Source organism: Myxine glutinosa, chromosome 9 (genome assembly GCF_964187855.1).
Source record: "Myxine glutinosa chromosome 9, kmMyxGlut1.1, whole genome shotgun sequence".
Lineage (NCBI taxonomy): Eukaryota > Metazoa > Chordata > Myxini > Myxiniformes > Myxinidae > Myxine > Myxine glutinosa.
Genome location: NC_136269.1, coordinates 42,901,664 through 42,928,698, shown reverse-complemented (window position 1 = coordinate 42,928,698; position 27,035 = coordinate 42,901,664). Strand labels below are relative to the sequence as shown.

The following is a 27,035-nucleotide window of genomic DNA, read 5'->3' as shown; positions in this document are numbered from 1 at the left end:
GGCCCCGCCCCTCAACCTTTGCGACCCTCCTCGATCGCTCTTCCTCCGCCCTCTCAAACCAAACCCCTCGTGCTTGGTTGGTTGTTCGGGGCTGGCTCACTCCTCCCCTCTATGACGAGGTGGAGACACGCCCTTCTTCTCCGAGCCTACCTCGTGGCGAATGGAGTCGCGGAGGGAACAGTTGGCAATTGCGGTTTTTGGGAATGGGAATGAAAGGGGATCTACTCTTCTTTCACTTGGTGCAATGGAGTGTCATTTTAATGGAAGACAAGGCCTTACCCTGATACACATAATAAAGATATAACTATCGAACAGGGGTATTCTATGATTGGCTGACGTGTATGCTTTATGGAATTAACTACCGGAACGCCCTTTGATCTTTACACAACACTTGAGGCAGGAGGGGCCAGAATCAAGCAATATTACACAACAATTTACCATACAATACAACACAAAAAAAAAACAATCGTCATTTCCGCAACTATATATATATATATATATATATATATATATATATATATATATATATATATATTGTTGCGGATATGGGATTTGGCCTCCATCCATATCCGCTTGTAAATATTCCCCTATTTCCCCAATACTCCCCAACTATCCCCAATCCCCCATTCCCTAGTCCCATTGTCTGTAAACAACACTCTGTAGCCCCGACCTTCCCCTTTTTCCCCCATTAAATGTCGTGCCCAGGTTCACCGCATCTCACGTAGACAACTATAGGACATCTTGCTAGTTATTCTTAGTCTATGTCAGTTAAGGACTCGTTTCCATTAATTCTGACTCTTCGTTGCACCAGAATGTGATTGTATGGCACCAGTAGTAAGTTTAGGACCTCCCAATACCTCCCCGCATCTCTTCCTCATGGAATAACAACACCAACAACAACAACAGCGGGGGCGGCGCGGCGGCGGCGCGGGGAGTGTGCGTCCTCACTCCGGCTTGGTTAGCCGCCATTGACCATGTGCTCCGACGGGGTTACCACGAAGGCGTCAAGGGCGGAGCCCGGTAACCCCCCGCACCCAATAAGAAGCGGCGGACCGATTCCATCTGGGGGGGGAGCTAACGAGCCGAGGGCGTGTCACTCCCCGCTGGACATGCGCAGAAAGACGGAGGTGACGTCAGATGCGCCTCAGCTTGGACAAAGAAGGACGCCACCTCCGAGCGCTGAGACACCTCCCTGAATCTTTTGGACCGGACCGGTTCGATTCTGCCCCTGAGCCAAGGTGCACCTTGAGCCATCGACTGCCTGCCCTCCCCTGCCATCAATCCCTGTGTGAGTCAGTCTTGTCCCGTTTGTCTGTGGTCTGTCGGGAATAAGATAAGACCGTGTCTAAGTGCCCACCTTTCTGTGCTGTACCTCTTGTGCCATGTAATCTAAACGTTCTGCATACCCAATATTATATCCTCCTCCGGAGGTCTTGAGAACTGTACCCCTGGTGTCGTGTCATTTAACCCAGCCGTTGTGTCCTTTCCTTCATTGATCTAGCGTAGCGCGATTCGGCCAACGTTCGAGTATAATCGGGTAAACTGTGCGAACACGGCGGCCATTCCGCTCGGCCCATCATAACATCTAAGTCGTGTCCGTAACAATTGGTGTCGGGAAGTGGGATCGGTCCCGGAGCGCGTTTCACGCGCTCGAAATTATAACAGCGAAATTTAATTGTGTTTTCCAAAAAAAAAAAAAAAAACCCGAATTTTGAAAGTCGCGGTATGGCAGACCAAGACGGCTGGGTTCCGGTAGAGGAGAGTGAGGCAGGGTCGATCCAGGACCAAATTGAGGGACATGAGGAGAGCGAAGCAGTGAGGGTAGCAGGGTCGCAAAATGGCGTCGTCGCGCACGAGGTTGCGGGCGCGCAAAATGGCGCCTCGCACATAGCTACGGCGGCCGCACCCACTGCACAAGTGGGAGGGATGGCCCAAATGCAGGCCCTCATGGAGCAATTTATGGCGCAAATGCAGGCATCCCTCAACCTGCAGAAGGACGATATGAGGGCTAATAGTGAGCAAATGAGGGCTGATAGTGAGCGATTGGGTGAGCGATTGGAGGGCCAAATGGGGGTAATGGGGAAGCGGATGGATGCTCAGGGTGAGCGATTGGAGGGCCAAATGGGGGTAATGAGGGACGAAGCGAGGGGTACCGGTGAGGGGTTAGACAATAATTTTAAGGGATTAGACAAGAAATTTGGGAAATTAGACAATAGATTAGGGGAAATACAGGAGGGGTTAACGGGGGTAGAAAATAGAATGGCTGCCCAGGAGAATCAGATAGAGGGAGTGAAAAATGGGTTAGAGGGATTAGAAAACAGTATGGAAGGCAAATTGAGGGACATGAGGGACCAAGCGGAAAGGGAAGTTAAACAAATGGGGCAGCAGATAGAGGGGGTCAGAATGGGGGTAGAAACTAAACTGGATGCTCACAGGGAGGAAATGGAGCAGATGAGGGTGGCATCTGGGCAGGAGATGCAAGTGATGGGAGAGGAGATCAGAAGAGGTGTGAGTGAGGAGGTCGGAGGAGTGCGCGAGGAGGTGAGGCACTGTAAGGAGCGCATGGAGAAGGAGGTGAGAAAGGGGACTGTAAAATTGCAAGGGGGTATAGAGGAGTTGACGCTGGGAGTAGAACAACTGACAGTGGGACAAAAGGAGTTGGGGGACCGACCACAGCGGTAATGGAGGGTTAAAGGCGACACAAAAAGAAATAAAAAACGAATTAATAGCGACACAGAAGCAATGTCAGATGGTACGTGAGGAACTGACAATGAGGGTGGACGAGGTGACAGAGATAATGGAGACAAAGGACCGGCAGGTGAGGAAGCACATAGAGACGGTCACGGTAGCCTTAGAGGACGAACTTGAGGAGACGCACCAAGAAATAAAAGAGGTTAAACAAAAATTAGAGGAAGTGGAAGAAGAGGTGAGTGAAATTAAGAAGAGACGGACAGAAACTAAGAGAGAAATAAAGGAGGAGATAGCGGAATATGTACAAGGTCGGTGCTCAACTCATAATGTGATGCTCACTAACCAAATAAAGAGTTTGCAGGTGGCAAAGGAGGTGCGGAGACGAGGTACGGAGGTGAGTGGCAATGTATATGATGTGAGGAAAGCTTCAGTCGGCTTGGGGATTGGTTTGGATCCGGGTGTTCGTGAAAGGCCGTTGGTGAAGTGTGCGACAGGTCTGGTGTGCGAAAAAAGAGGTGTGCGAGAATGTCCGACCATGGGGTGTGTGAGGAAAAAGTGCACGCCGAGGAGTGAGTGTGCCGTCAAGAGTGAGTTGGACGTAGCGCGTGTGCGAGGGAGCACATGGAAGCGCGGTGTGGTGAGTGTTACGGAGGAAGTAACGGAAAAGTGTGCGCAAGAGGATGCGCGAGAAAGGTGTGTAACGGACAGGTGCATGAGGAAAGAGTGCGCTGTCGGGAGTAAGGGTGAGTGCGTTGTCAAGAGTGGTGGTGAGAGTAGTGAGAGTGACACGGAGCGTGAGTTGGTTATGACAGGTGAGCGAGGGTGTACACCTGGAATGGAAGGATGCACACCTGGAATGGTAGAGCGTGAGTGGGAATGCACGCTGGAATTGGTAGTGAGGCACGTGGTTGGGTGTGCGAGTGAGAGCACACCTGTGATTGTCACAGAGGAGGTGACCGAGGAAGGGGCGCGAAGAGGTGTGTTGGTGAGGTGTGCGAGCGACGAATGTGTGCCAAGGTGTTCGGTGGTCAGGTGTGTGACCAAGTCGGTGAGCGGAATGAGTGTACCGAGGTGTGTAAGGAAAGGTACGAGGAGAATGGGAACAGCTGGAGGTATGAGCAAGAAAGGGGTAGCGTATGCATGTAAGCATCCAGGTGAAGCATCGACGGTAACCGGTTTAGCGGTTAGAGCGACTTATAGCCGAATCGGGCCCTCGGTGCGTGCCGGGCTTCGCGTGCCGCGAGAACCAGCGGGGATCCGAGCCACGGCGGGTTCGAAAGGACCGCCGTGCGCGATCCACGCTGGGCCTCGCGTGGAACGGCCGCGTCCGGGCTCCACTAGGCGAAGCGGGCAGCCCGATAGGAAGGGTCGTCATGGCGACCACTTTCTATTGAGACGTGCCGGCAGGTCGAGATCGGGACATTGGATGGCTCCACGCCGAGGTGGTGCGTGGGATCTCGGCATGGGTAAGCCCCCGTCCCTGCACCGAGTGCCGGACGCATCCAGCCGCCGGCACCAAAGAACCCGCGTTCATTGCTCGGCTGTACGAAGCCGAGCTTTGGAAGGGAATTGGCGCACCGAGAGGATGTAATAAGTAGACGGGTGATGAGGTTAGTGTTTTGAACCCGAAATTAGAAAAAGGCGAAATTTGATGATTGGTACGGTGATTGGCAGAATTCTTGATTGGTTGGATTTAGGTGTGCGAAATTGATAGTGAGAGACCCCCGATGTGGTGGGATGGCAAATCCACCATCCCTCACAGACAGGTGGGGGCAAATGCGCAATAGTTTATGGGGTGGCTATGACAACCGAGCCAGGGAGGGCTTGGTTATATTGATAGGGATCTAGCGAAGATGACATTAGGTAACGTTAAGGTTTAGATAGTGACTGATACCTGTAGTGGGGACGCAGGTAGTTTAGTGTGGTTGATAATGACGTGGGAGCGCAATAGTTTAAAGGGACGACTGGGAAGCGCAAGTTTCAGAGGGGAGTAGTTAGCTGAGATGATGCCGTGTGTTTGAAGATTGAACAGGTGTGATTGCACAGGTGTGCAACTGAACAGGTGAATGGAGCAGTGTATGAGTGAGTGATGATGATGGGTATTGTGTTGACCAAATGGTCCAGGAAAAAAGGAGGGTGCAGGTGGCACCAGGTGTGAGGGCACAGGTGTGCAACAACAGGTGTATGTGGCTGTGTGGAATAAATGGTAGTGTGGAATATCTGGAGTATTGGAATGGATGGTCGTGGAGTGAGAATGGTGGAAATTGTGGAGTGGAGTGGATGGTGCGAAGGTGTGAATGGGGGAAGAGTGGACCCGCATCACGGATACCCGGGGCGGGTAGTGTAAGTGTTAGGTAGAGGGTACAGGTAAATTGTGGTTGGATATTGGCATCTGTGGTGCGGGTGAAAGAATGGTCTTTGGATGGGTGCATTAGTGTTGTGGAAATGGCTGGGCGTGTAGCCTGTTCGTGTGTGTAGTTGGTTGGGCGCTCCACCACTGTGAGGATGTCGGCCAGGTGAGGCCGCAGGTGGGCTCTGGGAGCCGGTAGTAGTTGTTGTGGATGGGGCCCGAGGATCCGGAGGACGGACCCGGGTAGCCCAGTGCCAGAGGGCACCAAGGGGTGACAGAGCCAGGAGAGGGCCTTCCCCAGTTAGTTAGGTTAGGGTGAGGAGCTAGGTAAGCTTGGGTGGCAACTGCAGTGGTGGAGGTGTGCAGGTGGGTAGACCTGCTGGGAGAGCTACACGTCGCAGCCCAGAAATTGTGCGAAGGCACCGGGAGATGAATCGGGGGAGTGAGACCCCAAATTGAGAAGCACCACAGTTTGGGCAATGGGAATTGGTTTTTAGAACCCATAGTGTAAGTTGGCCAATGGATTGGCAGGGAAAGACCCCGGGTAGTGTAAAGTGTGTTAAAGTCATTTAGAGGATAGTTAGGAAGAAGGATCTCCTCACACCATCTGCATCCACTCACCTGAGGTGACAGGTACTCCGCACCATGCCATGTTTAATTATTTTTGATGCAAATGTTTGGATTGTGAGACGCATCATGACGTGGGTGTGACATTGTGCGTAATTCCATCTCTCCCTCCTTATGAGGATTGATGATGAATTGGGTGATGGCAAATTTTGGTTAGAGGGATTGTGGTGACGAATTTGGTATAGAGGAAATATGGGGAAGACGTGACAGTAGTGACGAATTTGTAAATGGGTAGATTTTGTAAATAGGGGGTAAGGGCAAGGGTAGTGTAGGTGACAGGGGGGTGACGTACGGTAGGGACGAGCTTTCTCACTTCGCCCTCCGTACGCATTTCGCCTTGCATTGCCTTATTGACGTGTACCCTTGTGACCTTACCCCTCGCTCAATTGTCTTTCTTTTGTCTCCCACATGACCTGTGCGCCATTGGGTGCCGAGGGGAGCGTGCGTGAGGTGGCCATTGTGCGCCCGAGATTCCCAGAACCAGCATGCATTGCGTTGATGTACCACTTTATGGACCGCTGTTCTGCGGCCAAGTACCACTTGATGGACCCCAGGTTCTGGGGCAGGGCACCTCTGTTGGAGACCGGCCATAGTGGCCAGGGAATCTTGCTTGCGGACCTATGGGTCAATGTGGCACCTATGCCATACAGGTGAACCACTTTTAGTTGGCCCCCTGACGGCCACAATACAGAAATGGACGCGGTTGGCGCCTTTCTTTATTTTCTAAGGAAGCCAGAAGGCCAAGTGCTCCATGAAGGCAAGACCAGCGGCAGAACATCGGCCGGCTGCGACACCACCGGTGATTATTGAACACTTTACTGGTGCACCGGATGGTGCTGACTGTACATGATGGGGTGGTGCTTTTGGTGCTTGGATGGGGTGCTCTGCACGTTATTAAAGGCCGTAGGGCCACAGAGCACTCGTGGGTTGGTGTATCGATGCTGGCATGCGTGCTCTCTCTATGCATAACATCTGCATGTGTTCCTCCAAAAACAGGTCCTGGATCGTAGTGTAAATATCAGTGTAGTCTTGTGTAAATAATGCTCCCTACCGGCTGTATGTTTAGTTTGAGGATTCTTTCCGCGATTCGGTTATCCTGTGGGTGTGTTTCTGTGAGGAGAAGGGTGCAACGTCGCAGGGGGACATATTTACTCATTTGTGAACATCTGTAAAACTGTCGCACTCAGGGTTGAGTTAATAGTAGAGGGAACTACATCTGAGTGCCACACTAACGTAGGTAAAAATTTATCGGGTCGGGACGCCCCGAGGTAGAGAAGGGTGCAATGTTGCGGATATGGGATTTGGCCTCCATCCATATCCGCTTGTAAATATTCCCCTATTTCCCCAATACTCCCCAACTATCCCCAATCCCCCATTCCCTAGTCCCATTGTCTGTAAACAACACTCTGTAGCCCCGACCTTCCCCTTTTTCCCCCATTAAATGTCGTGCCCAGGTTCACCGCATCTCACGTAGACAACTATAGGACATCTTGCTAGTTATTCTTAGTCTATGTCAGTTAAGGACTCGTTTCCATTAATTCTGACTCTTCGTTGCACCAGAATGTGATTGTATGGCACCAGTAGTAAGTTTAGGACCTCCCAATACCTCCCCGCATCTCTTCCTCATGGAATAACAACACCAACAACAACAACAGCGGGGGCGGCGCGGCGGCGGCGCGGGGAGTGTGCGTCCTCACTCCGGCTTGGTTAGCCGCCATTGACCATGTGCTCCGACGGGGTTACCACGAAGGGGCTCACTGTCAGCTCCTCGTCAAGGGCGGAGCCCGGTAACCCCCCGCACTCAATAAGAAGCGGCGGACCGATTCCATCTGGGGGGGAGCTAACGAGCCGAGGGCGTGTCACTCCCCGCTGGACATGCGCAGAAAGACGGAGGTGACGTCAGATGCGCCTCAGCTTGGACAAAGAAGGACGCCACCTCCGAGCGCTGAGACACCTCCCTGAATCTTTTGGACCGGACCGGGTCGATTCTGCCCCTGAGCCAAGGTGCACCTTGAGCCATCGACTGCCTGCCCTCCCCTGCCATCAATCCCTGTGTGAGTCAGTCTTGTCCCGTTTGTCTGTGGTCTGTCGGGGATAAGATAAGACCATGTCTAAGTGCCCACCTTTCTGTGCTGTACCTCTTGTGCCGTGTAATCTAAACGTTCTGCATACCCAATATTATATCCTCCTCCGGAGGTCTTGAGAACTGTACCCCTGGTGTCGTGTCATTTAACCCAGCCGTTGTGTCCTTTCCTTCATTGATCTAGCGTAGCGCGATTCGGCCAACGTTCGAGTATAATCGGGTAAACTGTGCGAACACGGCGGCCATTCCGCTCGGCCCATCATAACATCTAAGTCGTGTCCGTAACAATATATATATATATATCACACACACATACAATTGTTACATATTAGTATGATTACTGCTCCGTAATCCGTAATAACATTGCAGGTATCGTGACTGCACTGTACATATAAACGGGTGCAAACTTAGTTCTTCACTCGCTGTCGCTATGAGAAATGTAGTAAAACATTAGTTCAACCACATTTATGGTGTCAACCGTCTATTGATAGAGGAACTGGGTGAGGGTTAGATTTAAGGTCACATGGTTCGATGATGTATAATATTACCCTGTTTTGGGGGGGTTTTGGATACATATTCGAGACTCGTGGAAGAGCTAGTACACTGAACGGATCAGGATGTAACATTATGCTAAAGGACCAGGAGAGACGCATGCAAAGGTAACGGGAGAGAGGGGGAAAACACTGACAACAGAGCTGAAAGCCTATATAGAGGCAGACCTGGACAAACAATGGGTGTGTGGAGGAATTAGGGACAGGAGGGGATGCGTAGTGTGGATAAGAAGGAAACTCTCAGGGGAGGAAAACTGGAAGTTTGGAAGGAGGAGGGATTGGGGTGGCGTTTACGAGGGTGGAAATGATCATAGTTTTGGATTGGGGACGATCTGCGATGGTGGTGTGTAGCTGTCTTGAAGACCTGGAGGGAGGAATGAGATTGAAGAGAATGTGGAAGTTGCTTCCACAGGCAGGAAAAAGAGGAATGAATGAGTGAAGGTGAGCAGTGTATTGTATTAAATTGAGATTTTTTTTCTTCTTTTTTTTTCACCACAAGCACATAATACCCCATAATGTCAAAGTGGATTTTTGTTACCTTCGCAAAAGCGGAAGGTTATGTTTTGATCGCTGTGTATTTATTTGTATGTCTGTGTGTGTGTGTGTGTATGTTATTCGCATAACTCAAAAAGTATTCAACCGAATTGCATGAAATTTGGTGGGATGATTGGTTATTATACGGGACACATTTGATTAGATTTTGGGAGCAATCGGGTCAAAGGTCAAGGTCAAGGTCACGAAAAGGTCAAAATCGTATTTTTACCTGCGGCGAAGGTATGCGCTCTACCGAGTGCCCGTCCTAGTTTTGATTTATTTTACAAGTAAATTAAAAATGAAAAGCTGAAATGTCTTGGGTCAATAAGTATTCAACCCCTTTGCTGTAACACTCCAAATTGAGCTGAGATGCATCAATTTTCATTTGGTCATCTATCAGATGTCTCGACAACTTGATTGAGTTCCACCTGTCACCAATTAAATTGATTGGACATGACTTAGAAAGAAACACACCTTTCTATATAAGGTCCCACAGTTGACAGTGCATGTCAGAGCAGAAACTCGACTATGAAATCCAAGGAATTGTCGGTAGAACTTCAAGATAGAATTGTGAGGAGACCTGCCTAGATCTGGGGAAGGGTATAAAACAATTTCTAGAGTGTTGAAAATTTCCAAGAGAACATTTTGAGTTCCATCATTAGGAAATGGAAAGAATATGGAATTACCCAGACTCTTCCTACAGCTGGCAGTCCGACCAAAGTGAGCAACCGGACAAGAAAGACCTTGGTCAGGGAGGTGACAACGAACCCAATGATCACTCTGACAGAACTGCAGAGTTCATAGGCTGAGATGGGAGAATCTGCCAGTAGGACAACAATCTCTGCAGCACTTCACAAATCTAGGCTTTATGGGGGTGTGGCCAGATGGAAGGCACTCTTGAGAAAAAGGTACATGACAGCATGTCTGGAGTTTGCAAAAACACACGTAAAAGACTCTTGAGAGCATGAGGCAAAATCTTTTGTGGTCTGATGAGACAAAAATTGAACTCTTTCGCCTAAATGCAAAGCACTATGTCTGGAAGAAACTGAGGACAGCTCATTAACCATCCAACAACATCCTGTGGTGTGGCAGCATCATGCTACGGGGATGCTTTTCAGCAGCAGGGACTGTGGGACTTGTAATGATAGAGGAAATAATTAATGGAGGCAAATACAGGCAAAACCTTGAGGAGAACCTGCTTAAGAGTGCAAAAACCTTTGACTGTGGCAAAGATTTCCATTCCAACAGGACAATGACCCGAAGCATACAGCCAAAGAAACACTGGAATGGCTTCAGAACAAGAACGTGAAAGTCCTTGAGTGGCCCAGCCAAAGGCCAGACTTGAGTCCAATTGAGAATCTGTGGAAAGACTTGAAGATTGCTGTTCACCGACGCTTCCCATCTAACTTGACAGAGCTTGAGAAAATCTGCAAGGAAGAATGTGAGAAACTCGCAAATCCAGACGTACTAAGCTGATACGGACATAACCAAGAAGATTTGAAGCTGTAATCACTCTGAAAAGTGCTTCTACAAAGTATTGACTCAGGGGGTGAATACTTATGTAAATTAGATATTTCTGTAAATATTTCTTTTTAAAATAATTTGTAAAGTTTCCAAAAAAAAAATTCCCACTTTGACATTATGGGATATTGTGTAGATGAGTGACGCAAAATTTCAATTCAATGAATTTTAAATTCAGGCTGTAACAACAAAATGTGAAAAAAGTCAGGTGGTGTGAATATTTTCTGAAGGCACTGTATATTTCATGCTACTCACTTTGCCCTACCTTTCATTGCACTGCCAGGGGTGTTATTGGTCCCAAAAAATACAAACTTTCGTGTTTTGGCCTCAAATTGACCACCCATTGGAATTGTCGAGATTCGTTAAGAAGATATGAAAAAATTTGAGGTGGAGGTGGTTGGACCCAGAATACATATCTAAATTTTCACCCCATGGTGTTGTGGCACAGCCACAATGTATTTTGTACCCCAACGACCATCCTGCAATCGCATCTTTGACTCCAGTGGTATACCCCAGTCATGATATTGGGCTTACACCCCTTTGCTTCTTCCCCCCCCATTCACAATTGCCTTTGAGCTGTTGAGCCTGGGTTTGATTCCCGATCCGACTGTAAACTGTCGGATTTGGGATTCACAGGCGAGGCATATTATTATATATTACAAACTCCACAACCCCTCGGATTGACGTTAAGCCGGTTGTCCCGTCCGCTAGCATTCGTTGGTGGATGTTAAAGACCCCACACTCTGTTTCCCGGAAGGTAGGCGAGTTATCGCCGGCACCTTGAACAAATGACCCATTCCCGCCACCTCCAGCCGAACGTCATGCCTGGCCAACAGGTTCGTGAAAGATTTTCCGAAAGCGATATCTAAGTGGTGAGAATTTTTAATGCCTTCAGGGCCTTGGTCAACTCATAGTCATAGAAACACCTTGGTTGGTCACCTACTAGTACTACCTTCGTACCTGAAAGCCGTGATTCTAATCTTGAACGAAGTAGCATCTCTGAGCGATGGAATGAAAGAACACGTACAGGAAATGATCGCATTGAGATATAATCATGAATCATCTCACGATTCCCTCCAAACTCACCTTGGACATTAAATAATCCGCGTCCTGCTGAAAAGCGATTTAACATTTCTTTTCATTTTCGATCGTCGATTTATTATGTACTCTTGAAGCCTGCAGGACAAATAACGCTCATTGGTCGAATGTCCCGTCCGAAGGAACGAGCACGTGACGTCTGCGTCTCACGATGAGGTCGTGGTGCTTGACCGGGGAGCCGGGAGTTAAAGCGACATTTTCCTAAACCGGAACGAGATATAGTGAACGGAAGGCGTATCCCGTGCGGTTCCGTCGCCTCAGCGCTCGACGAGGAACTTACACGGGCGATCGGGACTCGGGACGTCATGTTCACCGTCTCGCGCCAAGGTCAATGCGCGAGGGACCTCTCGCTCCGCCCCTAACGCCTTGCCCCGCCCTCTCCCAGCTTGCCGTCCATTGGCTGTTGCGGGTCTTTCATGCGCGCGTGGAGTTAAAAGCCTCGACCGAAGTATAGTAGTATAACTTACGACGGACTGGATGTTCTTTTAGTCGTCGCTGAATCAGCGCCTCGCAACAGTCACTGATCCCACAGTTCACCGGGGCTGATACCAATAGACCGGTTGGGGTCACCGGAAGGGTGCGGAGGAGGATTTGCTGATTGTACTTTCACACTCTTCCATACTTCACACTCTGAGTCTGCAGCGATGGCTGAACAGCCTTCTTGGGGTTACAGCAAAGATAATGGTAAGCACATGTAAAGTCAATAGGCAAGTAGGTAAAACAATTGCTCTCTGTTTCTCAGAATCCTTACCCTCATCCAGGTGCGTTCTAATTTGCATATACCTATAGAAGAAATTGTCCTGAGTGCATAGCACATCACCTGCTTTCCCTTTATCCCAAGCCAACTAATCTTTACTAGTAATCGTGATCATGTCCTTGCAACACTGTTAAAAGTCTTCTGCAAGTGAAAGGGTCTGAAAAAGTGGAATCGACTGTGTGGGTTTCAGATGGGTTTTATTTATTTATTTATTTTTTTCTTCCAACGCGGCTCCAGGGGAGAGACCAAAATATCCCGTGGTAAGGAATCCTCACCAACGTGGTGAAATTGTTGTGCTCGCGGTTTCGCACCGTCTTGTCTCACGACTGCCTCCAGTCGACGTCACATATATGTATATATACATGCACTGAAAATAGATTGCTCTTGTACTGTTTTTGTATCGTTAAATATACAGACTTTGTATAGTTAAATATTGTTTCTTAAATGCTCCCCAAAACGACAGCAGGATGTCGTGGAATGCAAAGTTCCATTTGAGGAACTGCACAGCAAGGAAACGTCTATTCGCATGAGCGAATTTAAATTCACCACAAGTCCCACGTTGTTGCTCCCCTGGAGCACTTTGCAGGAAATGCCATGAAATTCGCTTTGCGTTAAGCTCTTGTGTGGTGTGTGTCGTCTATCCACTGCCATGCATTTTGAGAGTGCTTGTCATTGAGGATTATAGGGTCGGTCATGGGTGGTGGTTAGGGTGGAGCATTATCAAACATCGGCAGCTTGGTTTTGCTGTGTCACAAACAAGTGTGATGCAATTTGGTTTTTATGGGGCCGAGAGATTACGTTGGAGATTCGTGCCGAAGAGCTGCTGCAAAGTTTACACCATGAAGTTCAAGTTTTGTTTGGAGAGAGAGGGAGATTTGGGGAAAGGTGTAAGCACTGTGTGCACGCATGTGTCTCTCTAACCTAACACGTGTGTGATACCCCGACAGGTCCGCACACATGGGTGCATCAATTCCCAATAGCGCAAAGCTCGCGTCAATCGCCTGTGGATTTGCGAAGCTCAGAGACACGCTTTGATGCCAAGCTCGATCCCCTCAACTACAACTATGTGCCCACATCTTCCCGCATGCTGAATAACAATGGATTCTCCTTCAAGCTATCATTCGACGACTCCTCTGATCCCTGCGGTATGAAGCTCCACGTTCAGGCATTTGCGTTACATTTTCAGATACAAAGGGGTCTCCGTCGGGTCTGGATCCCTCCCCCTTTCATTCTCAGGAAAACTCCAAATGTATACATTCACACTTTGTCCAATTATTGATATACATTTTTTATGACAGTAAGGGTTAGTTAGGGTTATGTTAGACGAGGAGGGGAGTGTCGTTGAAGCTGGAGGGAAAGGTGTATGCTGCATGTGTGAGAGGTGTTATGATTTATGGGAGCGAGACATGGGTAATGAACGTAGAGCAGCAACGAAGGCTGGAAAGGGTGGAAATGCGAATGGTTCGACGGATGTGCGGAGTATCGTTGAGAGAGAGGAAGACAAATGATGAATTGCGAAAGATGATGGGAATAGAGCCTGTGATTGATGCTGTGAAGAGGAACAGGTTGAGATGGTTTGGTCATGTGTTGAGGAAGGATGAAAGTGACTGGTTGAGAAGAGTGATGGAAATGAATGTAGAAGGAAGTAGAGGACGGGGAAGACCGAGAAAGACTTGGCTAAAGATGATGGAAGAAGAAATGCGGGCAAGGGGGTTAACAAGGGGCGATGCAGAAAATAGGGCAAAATGGAGAAGATTGTCATGGGGGCCGCAAGGTTAACCCCCGCTCCAGCAGGGAAAATGGCCTTTAAATGCATGTTGTTGTTGTTGTTGTTGTTGTTGTTGTTGTTGTTGTTGTTGTTGTTGTTGTATGACAGTAAGGGTTAGTGCACACGAGCATGCCTGCTTTGGTCCACTCAAAATAATAAATCCTGAAGCTCCTCTGTGTTGATAAACAACAACAAAACTTTTGGAAAAGACACTTTTTCATCGGAAGACCCCTCTCTACCCCGAGAATACCAAATTTCCTCACTCATCATCTATTCATTCCTTATATTATTGTTTGTCTACTCAGAACAATATTTATTCCGTACAACCATTCCTCCGAATGATTTATTCTTGCGATAAACTTGAGATAGTGATTTCTCCTATTGAGAAACTAAGGGTTGATTGAGACATATACAAGTACTAATCTAGATCTACGGTCTTGCTTTTGCAATTCGTCATGTTGCAAAAGCCACCGATGATACGAGAATACAAGTTCCCTTTCAAGGAACTTCGACGCAAGAGGCCATAAGGCCCATCAAAGCCTGTGCAATTATTTCCAACTTGTGGCTATTTGTCTGTGCTCTGTGGCTATTTGTCCTTTTAAATGCTGAACGTCAAGCAAGGAAGCAGCACGTACCGTTTTCTTAAGTATTTGTTATGACCTTGCTGGGGTTTGAATCCTTCCAGACTCAGAGCAGACACTCTACCCATTACACCGCCATGCCTGGTATACATTCTTCAAGTATATTTGATTATTTTGGACAAATTTTTCCAACACTGATAAACGTCTCGATGAAATACCTCTCTCTCAAGACACCTTCCACCCCTGACCTTTCACCCTTTCCTGTGATGCCAGTGCTGAGTCGAGGCCCTTTGGATGGACAGTTCCGCCTGAACCAGTTACATATGCACTGGGGTTGTGACGAGCATGCGGGCTCTGAACACAATGTTGATGGGAATACCTATGCTGCTGAAGTGAGTATATTTCTGGAGATCGGTGCGCGCATTAGAAAACAAGAACTCATTTTGAGTCCAAATTTTACACCCTTTCTATGCAAGGCTGAATCATCCTGCTTTTTTGTTTGTTTTTTTATTACCACCGACTTGCATCGCTTTGACAAGGCCTCAAAGTATCCCATTAAAGTCATTGTCTGTCATCGTGTGCATTTCTGCGTAATCGTCAAACTACATGTCGAAAACAGCTTTGCCTCGGAATGGAGATTTTAATGTGGACCGGCCAGTGCCAGCCTGTGACTTGGGTGCTGCCAACTTTAGACGGGACTTCCTTTCAAATACATATTTGCTGAAGACAGCACTGATATGCATGGAAACAAATAACATTCTAAATAATGTGCAATTTCAGTTTGCTTCGTCTTATAATGCAAATATTGACCTGTTGGTGCAACAAATCCGAGATGCTTAGCATTAACTTTATAGCAATGAATACAAATAGAGTCATTAAAAACCGTTGAGATATTGTATTGAAAGTATGGATCTTGGGATATATTTATAACAGTGGAAAAGAAAATTGAAGTCATGTGAATCCCCAGGGCAACGTATCTTGCAGACAAAAATACCCAAGCTGTTAATAAAATGGCAATTACTGTATTTTCAAATGTTGTAATTTGGTTGTCTGTTCACCTTGTAATCCACTTGGGATTAAACATGAGCTTGTTACTACTTGTGAGGAGAATAGAACCATGTTCCACACCTTGAGTTCAAGAGATAACAAGATTTAATGATGAACCAATATCACAGCGCTGTGGAGGGTGTAAGAGTCATACCATTCACAATTGAACAGCATGGCCACATACACTCCTAGAAAATTGGCAACCCAGAGTTTCTTTATATACACAAAATTATACAAAAAATCTCCGCTGAAAAATGAGCACGGACAAAGGAAAACTGGCTCGACATTTCCCACCGAGACCCTATCTTCTTTGGCATGAGCACAAGAGCACCGTGACATTCTCAAAACTTATCTTCCATGCTGGCTTTTGGTCAAGGACAGACAGACGCGTTTTCACGAGGGGGTCTAACAGAGCAAGCAGTTTCACTATCTTTCTACATTCCTTGGCACAGTTGGAAAATATAGCATAGTTAAAAAGCAAGAGGGAACATAGTAAGCTTAATCCTTTTCACAAAGCCTTTCACATTCCTTAATCCTTAATCCTTTCACATTATTGGAATCTCCCGCGATGAAGCTATCTCTGAGGGCCTTTCACTCAATCACCGCAGGCAGGTGGGTGGTCTTTCTGTCTTCTACCGACTCCTCTCCGGCCTTGCACCCCCAGCTCTCTCTGTGCTCTGTCCCCCAAATATTCCTACAGGTCGCACAAGATCTGCCAGCAACCCTCTGATGGTTAAACTGCCGAAATCTCGGCTCTCTGCTCACCTTCACTCTTTCATTCCTCTTTTCTCCCGCCTCTGGAACAAACTCCCTCACTCCCTTCAATCCCACTCCTCCCTCCAGGTCTTTAAAACAGCTGTTCACCACCATCTCTTATCTTCCCCCATCCAAAACCTTGATCTTTTCTACCCCCGCTAATTCACCCCAGATCCACCTTGTTTGAAATTCCAACTTCTTTCCTGGAAGTCCTGGCAGTGTCCATATGTTTTATACCTCTCCCACCGCCCCCTTCCCACGCCCCCCCCCCCCCCCAAAGCCCTCGCCCTCTCTCAGATCTCTCGATGTCTCCATGTCTCTCGGTCCCTGCTCTCAAATGTTGTGTTTGTGTCCTTCCCCCTCTCTCCCCATCTTGTCTACCGCTCCCTATGTTATATGTTTTTTGTGTCGGTTTGTCTTTCTGTGTGATTAATGTTCGCTCTTTCACGAGCCTCGACCTTGTATACAAAAAAAAAAAAAAAAAAAAAAAGCAACCATTATTAAATGCAAACCACAATTACATAAGGCACAATAAAAGGCATGATCTCGACACTTGTAGTAATACAAGTAAAACAACATTATCTACTTTGTCATCTCTGATTTGCCTTTAATGAGCTTTGCCGTGGCAGTGGTGGTGTTTGCGGATTGCATCTGCTTTGTCAGAGGCCAAACGAATCGAGGTCGAGGCCTTTTATTCCTCAGACGTATAAAAAAAAAACCCCCGCAACCCATGTATACAGAAAACAAACTTTTTTGGAATGCCGGCCGCATTTTCCATCCAATCAAAATGTAACTTTCTTTAAATAATTCTCCATGGGTTGGCACTCCTATGTTGAAAGTTTCATGTCAAATGCCCAAGCAGTTGCGGAGAAAACAAATTTACAAGTGAATAATGGTGGAAACGTGAGGGTGGAAGAAAAAAAGTGACGGCCTAGGCCAACGTGTACCACACCATGGTCAAGGATGGTTGTGAACGTCAATTACTAGTTAAGAATCCATCCTGGACAGGTCGCCACTCTGTCAAAGGGTACAGAAGGTTTTGCTGAGCATGTCAGGGGAATTGGGAATCAAACCCACACCAGTATGGGCAATGCAAGAAGTCTTTACCCCACTTTGCCATTGTGCCGCTCTAGATGCTGGTATCCAATCAAAAAATACAAATCTGCTGTTGTCTGTACTGCCATCTATAGCAAGTCATGCATGCTGTGCTGAACGAGCAAAACTACAGCCTTGAAAGATGACATATGGCCGCCATCTTGGTTTTCTGGTGGGCCAAAGACATCAGGCCTATAGGCCTCTGCTGATTTTACACTGCCCGGATTTGTTGCGTCAGATTTCCATTGGCTTTGTTTGGGTCAGGTGTTGATTGAAAGGGGAGGGGTGTGTTTAATTGCTACGTAACATCTTCGGGGGTGTAAAACCAGACCCAGCTGGTAGTCAGACTCGTAATTGATATTGAACCAAAGCTTGCATACCCTCGGAGATGAATTATATAATACCTTCAATAGGAAGGATGAGGGAGTTGAGTGGACAGAGGAAGCAAACGATATATATATATTGTGTCACAAGTTGTGACCACAGTGTGGCCATTCTTGTTTTTTTTAACTCGTGCATCTTGATACAAAACTCAAAAACAAACTAGAACAGCACTCGGGAGAGCGCATACCTCTGCCAGGCAACAGTTTATGTTTTGTATCGCACTGATAGGCCGGATCTGGATCCGGACCTGAACCAAAATCGAATCGGCTTGTTCTTGTCACCTGACCAACTCGTCCACCACGTTTAGTCATAACTCGTCCATAACTTTTTCAAATATCATGTTATATAAACGCTTTTCGCCCGATCTCTTAATGTTAAAGAATCACTTAAAAATTAAAAAATTATCGTATCTGAATCCATATTCAGATCTTCACCAAATTCGACTCGAATTGTCCTTGTCGCACACACAACCTGTCCACCAAGGTTCGTCGAAATCCATCCACAACATTTTGAGATATCCCGCAATGTATCGCTTTTCGCCCGATCTCTCAATGGTGAAGAATGGTGAGCCTGGTGTTGGCTTAGCGGTTAGGGTGCCGGCTTGGGATCCTAGGATCCTGGGTTCGAATCCCGGTCGATCGCTAAATTAACACCAGGGGGGTTGACTCAGCCTGTCATCCTTCCAAGGTCGGCAAATTTGAGTACCAGCTTGCTGGGATGAATGATCACGGTGTGTACACCGTATCCCTGCGCATCATAAGAGCGTGACCAAGGGTTGGCGTCAGGAAGGGCATCCGGCCATAAAAAAAACATTGCCTCAAACAGGGAACCATGATTGTCATGGGGCCCACAAGGCTAACCCCCGCTCTAGTCGGGAAAATGGCCTTAAAACGATCATTCATTCATTCATTTCATTCTCAATGGTGAAGAATCACTAAAAATGAAATAATTCTCATATCCGAATCCATATTAAGATCTTCACTAAAATAGAATCGATTAGTCCTTGATACACACATAACCTCTCCACCAAGTTTCATCCAAATCCGTCCATAACTTTTTGAGATATCCTGCTATATATAGTTTTTGGCCCGATCTCCCAATGGTGAAGAATCACTTAAAATATTCTAGTAGCCGGATCCGAATCCTGATGTTCACTAAAATCTCATCACTTCGTCCTTGTCACATACACTACTGCTGTGCCAAATTTGGTCTGAATCCGTCCACAACGTTTTGAGATATCTTGTTCACAGACAGACAGACAGACAAACAAACAAACAGACAGGGGTGAAAACATAACCCACATTCACCTTTGGTGACGGAGGTAAAGAGGTCAAAATTGTTCACACTCGTGTCTCCACCACACAGCTCCACATGGTACACTGGAACTCGAGCAAGTACAGCAGCGTGCATCAGGCCGTGGCACAGCCGGACGGCTTGGCTGTGATCGGAGTCTTCATGCAGGTGCTTCTTTCCGTTTCAATTCTGCTTTTGTTAAATTGCCCTGAAAAGGCAATTATCGTAATCATGATGTTCCCGTCACCCACATGAAGAACATTTGAAATTGTTGTTCTGTCATTGTCATCAACATTATTTGTCCTCAACACAGAAAAGTTGGCCTGAATATCTGAAATAACATTTTCACGATTCATCGTACAGCAGGTGTTTGTGACAATTGTTATAATGATAACTGTTGTCGATTGTCGTGCTTCATGATAATTGATGGGAGGTTGTTGTTGTTGTTTTTATCAGGTGGGGGCGGAACACAAAGAATTAAAGAAAATAACTGATCTCTTGCCAAAGATTGCTTACCAGGTAAGTCTGTTCTTATCCTTTTTGGTGTATTCTCTTTCTGTGCAAAACATGATGCACCGTTCACCTTGAAAAAGATTAGGTGCAAGTCACCTTGGTGTAACCTACAGACTTGGCTGTCATCTCTTCCCAGGTAGGTGTTATGGAGACCTGTATGTTTATCCTCAAGTGAAATGTTTGTTTTGTTTGTTGTTTTTCCTCCTATTTTGCCATCATTAACTGATCTCTTGCCAAAGATTGCTTACCAGGTAAGTCTGTTCTTATCCTTTTTGGTGTATTCTCTTTCTGTGCAAAACATGATGCACCGTTCACCTTGAAAAAGATTAGGTGCAAGTCACCTTGGTGTAACCTACAGACTTGGCTGTCATCTCTTCCCAGGTAGGTGTTATGGAGACCTGTATGTTTATCCTCAAGTGAAATGTTTGTTTTGTTTGTTGTTTTTCCTCCTATTTTGCCATCATTATTGCACCTTTATTGAAACACATTTTTTATCTGTCCTCTGATAAGGTCACATGAGAGCAGAACACCAAAGGTGATTCATTATTTAGAAAGAATTGTTTCCATAACATTGCCGCATCTCCCAGGATCTGTTGAGCAAACAAACTTTAACCTTGTTTTTAAGTTCACAAATCTTTTATTTGTAAAGTTTAAATTATACTTTCATGGAGCATGAAGGTTGTTCATCAGGATCCATATTTACACTCAAAGCACCTCTCATAAATAAATCATGATACTTGAGTTAAACTTTCGAAAAGACAAAAAGATTGCCCCAGCTTAGCTCTTTCACGAGCCTCGACTCTGTATCCAAAACAAAAACAAAAACAAAAAAACAAAAAAAAAAAGAAGGAAATGTTGAATAGCAGGTTTCATTGATTACTCTTTACGTCGGGCCACAGACTTACCGACGACTTCTCACATTTGGCTAATTGTTGTTCTACGCGTTTTAAATGTTGTTCACCAGTGAGGGAGCATCAAGAGCTGCTAGTAATTGTCTTTTTAGATTATCCTCCAGAAATCTGTCTGTGTGGCCACAGGGATCGAAAACAGAACTCCATGGGTTGAACCCCTTCATGCTGCTTCCATCCTCTACTGATTACTGGACGTATCTTGGATCGCTTACCACCCCACCTTTGCATGAGAGCGTCACATGGATTGTTATGAAGGAGCCCCTCAGCATTAGCTCGAATCAGGTGAGAAGGTTAATTGCATGAATCGATCTCCACCACGGTATTTGAAATGCTTTTATTTCGTTAAAGTCCTCTAATGGCCTTGCCTTGCACATTTGCTGCACTCTCTGGAGTTTCATGTGCAGCAGAGAGCATCATTGCTGGGGTTTAATATAACAATATTTCTTTGATGACATACGGAGCCTCTTAAGGAGCACGTGACACTTTCATCTGCTTGGGCCCACTGACTCATCGTCATCCAGGTGTTTTCTATCTCCCTCAGCTCCTTCTCATTAATAATGCTTCTTCTTGATGATCACCCTGTTCTATTCTTGTGCTGTAATACTCTCATCATTACCTCTCAAGGGAGGAGATGCTGCTGAACATTTTGCTTTAAGCTTGCAATCAGGTTCATGACGATTTACTCTTTATACAAGTATTTATTAGATCAGGTGACCCAACTTGTTGTGTACAGGGGCAGTGTGATTACTTTTGAGTTGTCTAGTCGAAGCTTGATTTCCGCCTCAATGATAAACTGTCGGATCGGAGCATCACCAGCAGGGCGTTGTATAACAAAGTGCACCATCCCTCAGATGACCGTTAAGCTGGGTGTCCTGTCTGCGAGCGTTTGTTGGTGGACATTAAAGTTCGCACGGTATCTTTTGTGAAGACTTTGAGGTTTTTTTATTGAAATTCACAAAGCTTTCAGAATCATTGGAATCTCCCGTGATGAAGCTATCTCCGAGGTTCTTTCACTCACTCACCGCAGGCAGGTAGGTGGTCTTTCTGTCTTCCACCGACTCCTCTCCGGCCTAGCTCCCCCAGCTCTCTCTGTGCTCTGTCCCCCAAATATTCCTACAGGTTGCACAAGATCTGCCAGCAACCCTCTGATGGTTAAACTGCCAAAATCAAGACTCTCTGCTCACCTTCACTCTTTCATTCCTCTTTTCTCCCGCCTCTGGAACAAACTCCCACACTCCCTTCAATTCCACTCCTCCCTCCAGGTCTTTAAAACAGCTGTTCACCACCATCTCTTATCTTCCCCCATCCAAAACCTTGATCTTTTCTACCCCCACTAATTCACCCCAGATCCACCTTGGTTGAAATTCCAACTTCTTTCCTGGAAGTCCTGGCAGTGTCCATATGTTTTATAGTTTTATACCTCTCCGCCCCCCAACCCCCATTCTCATGCCTCCACCCCCCCCCCCCCCAAAGCCCTCTCCCTCTCACAGATCTCTCGATGTCTCTCAGTCCCTGCTCTCAAATGTTGTGTTTGTATCCTTCCCCCTCTCTCCCCATCTTGTCTACCACTCCCCATGTTATATGTTTTATGTGTCGGTTTGTCTTTCTGTGTGATTAATGTTCGCTCTTTCACGAGCCTCGGTCTTGTATACAAAAAAAACAAAAATAAAAACAACAAGGCCAAGAGCGACTAAATGTGATAGGCTACAGAGAAAAAGAAGAGGAAAAACTGGCAAAACCTTCACCGAGTCCTTAAACAAGGAAACCTCTTCGGAGGACCACTAGGCAGGAGGGGGTAACTAGGCCAGATGGAAAAATAAATTTTCCTACCCCCATCGGGTGTTTTTTAGGAGACACCATCTCGGTACCGGATGGCCGTTGGCTCCCGAAGGATGCTCATCCACCCTTTGTCAGGTGTTGTTTTTAGTTCTGGAAAGGTGTCACAATCACCCTCTTCACTAGCCAGTGAGGCCAAAACCAGCGAGGGGTATTGGTTTCGTCGCTGACGACCCGACCAGGTGGCAGGTAGCACTGGGAGCATGAAGGTTACATGTTACCGGTGTCAGTCCCGCAGTCTCAAAGGACTGGCCTGACCCGAAACTAGTGGCAGTCCCAAAAGACAGAGTTGTCGTTGGCACCCTGAACAATTTGTTCATGGTCTGACTTGGCCAAAAACGTTCCAGGGGCCAATCCCCACAATAATGCGAAAATATCTGGGGCTGTTAAATAAGTAATTGATTTAATAAGTGTGATCATGTTTTCATCCTTATACTGTAAATAAAGACCGATTTCACACAAACTTCTACTTATTGCGAATCACAAGACAAAATTGAAATACTGAGATATTCAAGATCTGATCATTGTTCAATTTCCGTTTTCGTATTTGAAACGATCTATCATAAAATAAATAAATAAATACATAAAAGGATCTATCTGCAAGTCAGTAATTTCCCTTGGTAATTTATTTTCAATTATCGGTTGGGAAGCTCACATGCGGACATCGCACCCATAGCCACTCGTGGCTCCACGATGAGCGATGGGACACACACATGACGTCATAAATGCGTTTTGGGTTATTCCTGCCTCTTAATTGACTCATATGCTTAGAAGTAATGTTTGTAATTATTGCTAAATAAATCCATCAATTAAGCTTTTTTGGGTGCATGTGTGTCAGAGGCCAAACGTCAAAAAGTGACGATTTAATCTTTTTGTTTTTATAGCAAAGCCTTCCTATTTTTTTTTTGTTTTTAGCTTACCTGGAACGAAGTTCAGGAGGGCTTATGTGATGGCGTGCTGTCACTCCGTAAACACTTGAAACTTCTTCTCCGAAACCGCTGATGGGATTGCGACCAAATTTGGCACAAATTATATTTGTTGTGTTGTGACAAAAGTTTGTTCACGGTATTTTTAAAAATCGGGGTCTAATGGGGTTTACAGGGGTCAAAGTGGGTCCAGCTTTGACCCCTCAAAATAGGAATTTGCTTTTTCCTCTGAAACTACACACAATATTTACTATTTGGATGAAACCTGACCACAGCTTTCATCACCCGTGATGTACCGAAGTTTGATCGCAGCACCAAGAAAATCGAAGTCTGAGGGGGTCTACGGGGGGGGGGGGGGGGGCGGTTGGTCAAAGTGGGTCCAGGTTTGACCCCTCAAAATAGGAATTTGCTTTTTCCTCTGAAACTACACACAATATTTACTATTTGGATGAAACCTGACCACAGCTTTCATCACCCGCGATGTACCGAAGTTTGATCACAGCACCAAGAAAATCGAAGTCTAAGGTGGTCTACGGGGGAGGGGGTGGGGGGGGGGTTGGTCAAAGTGGGTCCAGGTTTGACGCCGCAAAATAGGGATTTGCTTTTTGTTCTCAGAAACTACACACACTATTTCGATGAGACTTCACCACAACCTTAATCGCCCATGATGTACCAATGTTTGTTCAAGGCATTAGAAAAATTGGGGTCTTACGAGGTATGAGGAGGGATACGTGGTTGGGGGAGGGGGAGTTTCCCCCCAAAATAGTTTTTTTTGTTGTTTTTGTTTAAAGTATTATGATTATGTTAATATGATCCTACATGATGCCCTGTCTTCGAGCAACCATTGAATTTGGTTTAAAATACCTTTAGTTGGTGCAGTATACTGCTTATTCTACCAGGTGAGTGCCAGGGGTATTGCCCCTGTGTTTATATACAAAGACGAGACTCATGGTGGAGTTGGAATCCATCAATAATAAAACAATTACGAAACAACTCAAACGTGAACGTTACCTCTGAGCAATTCCTCTAAAGCTAAGCTTGATTTTATGTTCTGATTTCTTGTGATCCCAACTTAAACAGTAGTACGAGCTCATCTTGATATCCTTTTGCACCTTTATCCACAGCTCAAGGCCATACAGTCTCTATACTTCACCCGTGCAGGGAAGCATGAACGCTTGCTGAACAACTACAGGCCTCTACAACGGCTTGCCGGACGAGAGATCAGGGCATCCTTCAAGTGATCATGAAGATGTTTACATTTTATGCAAAAAATTGAAGGAGATTCTTCTGCTGTGAATGGAATTAGAGCATTGTTTGTTTAAACTTTAAGAATTACTCATGATTTGATGAACAACCGATCACACTAAGGGGAAATTGATGGCATTTTAATCACATAGTCATATACATAAGTCTTTAAGTTCTTTTTAAAGAGTAGACCGACTAATCATTGTCGGCGCAGCTACAAACTGTCATCCTGGTGTCTCACAGGCAGGGCGAGGCATGTTTGTGTGTGCCGTCCCTTGGATGGATGGTAAACGGGCGTCCCTTCTGCCAGCGTTACTCGGTAGACGTTGAAGATACCATGGCGTTCTTCATGAAGAGTCTGCGATCGATCGCCGGCACCCTGAACAAATTCCAAATTCCTGCCCAAACAGAATCATATGTGATTGTCTCTTGACACCATTATGGTCACAGGTACAGCAGATTGGCAACCTGTGGAATGAGATTTTATAATCAGGTTGACAATCGTACCCAGCTGGAGCAGACTGGCAACCTGTGCAGACTGGCAACCTGTGCAGACTGGCAACCTGTGCAGACTGGCAACCTGTGGAATGAGATTTTATAATCAGGTTGACAGTCGTACCCAGCTAGAGCAGACTGGCAACCTGTGCAGACTAGCAACCTGTGCAGACTAGCAACCTGTGCAGACTGGCAACCTGTGCAGACTGGCAACCTGTGCAGACTGGCAACCTGTGGAATGAGATTTTATAATCAGGTTGACAATCGTACCCAGCTAGAGCAGACTGGCAACCCGTGCAGACTGGCAACCCGTGCAGACTGGCAACCTGTGCAGACTGGCAACCTGTGCAGACTGGCAACCTGTGCAGACTGGCAACCTGTGCAGACTGGCAACCTGTGGAATGAGATTTTATAATCAGGTTGACAATCGTACCCAGCTAGAGCAGACTGGCAACCTGTGCAGACTGGCAACCTGTGCAGACTGGCAACCTGTGCAGACTGGCAACCTGTGCAACGAGATAATCGGGCATCCGCGGCGCAGCCGCACCCTCAGCCAATGATGCTAATCGCAGCCGCGTGTCACGCACACAAGAAGAACTAATCAATGAAGCACACTAGACTAGATAAACGAATGTTTTAATGATCTGTATTTAAACAGCAACTGTTGATTGTTAGTTTTGCAAATCCACTTTGACGAAACATTTTGAATGGACTTTTCCAAATGGTCGTCAGGAGCATATTTTCGATCTTGGGTTCGGAAAACCTGCATGTTGCTTTGTTACCATTCCGATCCAGTACAGTGACCTTCATGTTTTGTTTTCAATCGTCTGCTTTAAATTCCATAACTTTCCACTTCCGATCAACTGTGAACTTAACTCGTTGATATCAATGATTTTTTTTATTCGCTCTTTCCTGTGATCGAGTGATTAATTTTGGAATAAATCAGGTGTATAACAAACACCCCATGGCCTGGAATAAAGGTAACATACAAGTAGGCATTCATTGAAACTTTGATAAACAGGTTGGCTACGTTTCACCAGGTATGTCCCCTCTTCCCCAGCCCTATATTCTGTATCTTTTGTTATTCCATATAGAAACTCTTGGGAGGCCAAACAGAGCTATGACTGGTACATGCAGCAGCACGACTGTTCTGTGTTCTAGATGCCTCGTGCTCTGTTCAATTGTTTTACCCTACGTTTTTGGCTCTTCTGAGGCCATGCCTTTGCTTGCTGAAAAATAATTCCATGCTTAATCATGAAACTATGCACAAGAAAGTTAAGAGTACTCCAAAATATGATAAAAGAACATGCATGGTAACAGTTGTATGTTTTGGATACTCTTAAGCAGTGTAGTTGCTGGTGTTACTCGCAGAATAGTATAATGATGTCATTAATTAAATAAATTGCTCTTTGAGTCTGATCCACTCACTTGTTTGTGATGTTTGAGGTTTTTTTTTTTCTTTCTATTATTATTATTCTTTTTTCTTTTTTGGGGGGGATGAGCGGGGGGGGGGGGGGGGGTGAGCTTCTTTCTACATTGAACAACGAATTTTTTACTTGCGCATTGTAACTCCAACCTGTGATTTTACTTTGTACGGCCTTGTCAAACCACCGCTTCACTATGGCCTTCACATGCAAAACAAGTTCCAAGACCACCGGACTGTCCTCAATAAAACCGGACTTGTATACCCTCTATAAATCCGGACTGTATACCCTCTATAAATCCGGACTGTATACCCTCAATAAAACCGGACTGTATACCCTCTATAAAACCAGACTGTGTACCCTTTATAAAACCGGACTGTCCCCTATAAAACCTGACTGTGTACCCTCTATAAAATCAGACTGTATACCCTCTATAAAACCGGACTGTATACCCCCTATAAAACCGGACTGTCCTCGATAAAACCAGACTGTATACCCTCAATAAAACCGGACTTGTATACCCTCAATAAAACCGGACTGTATACCCTC

General features: G+C 46.1%; 1 protein-coding gene across 2 annotated transcripts in view; it reads left to right on the top strand.

Annotated features, from left to right (window-relative positions):
• Nucleotides 1–26,489, top strand: part of LOC137412859 (carbonic anhydrase 13) — a 51,496-nt gene extending 25,007 nt beyond the window's left edge. The window contains exons 1-7 of one of the 2 annotated variants that reach the window (XM_068098192.2): nucleotides 11,572–12,139; nucleotides 13,160–13,357; nucleotides 14,835–14,953; nucleotides 19,209–19,304; nucleotides 19,593–19,655; nucleotides 20,687–20,842; nucleotides 24,447–26,489. In XM_068098192.2, the coding sequence (XP_067954293.2) occupies nucleotides 12,100–12,139; nucleotides 13,160–13,357; nucleotides 14,835–14,953; nucleotides 19,209–19,304; nucleotides 19,593–19,655; nucleotides 20,687–20,842; nucleotides 24,447–24,563 (789 nt within the window). In that variant the 5' untranslated portion in view covers nucleotides 11,572–12,099 and the 3' untranslated portion in view covers nucleotides 24,564–26,489. Of the gene's footprint in view, nucleotides 1–11,571; nucleotides 12,140–13,159; nucleotides 13,358–14,834; nucleotides 14,954–19,208; nucleotides 19,305–19,592; nucleotides 19,656–20,686; nucleotides 20,843–24,446 lie in introns of those variants that run through there. The other variant, XM_068098191.2, reaches the window with a different exon arrangement.
• Nucleotides 26,490–27,035: the final 546 nt, after the last annotated feature.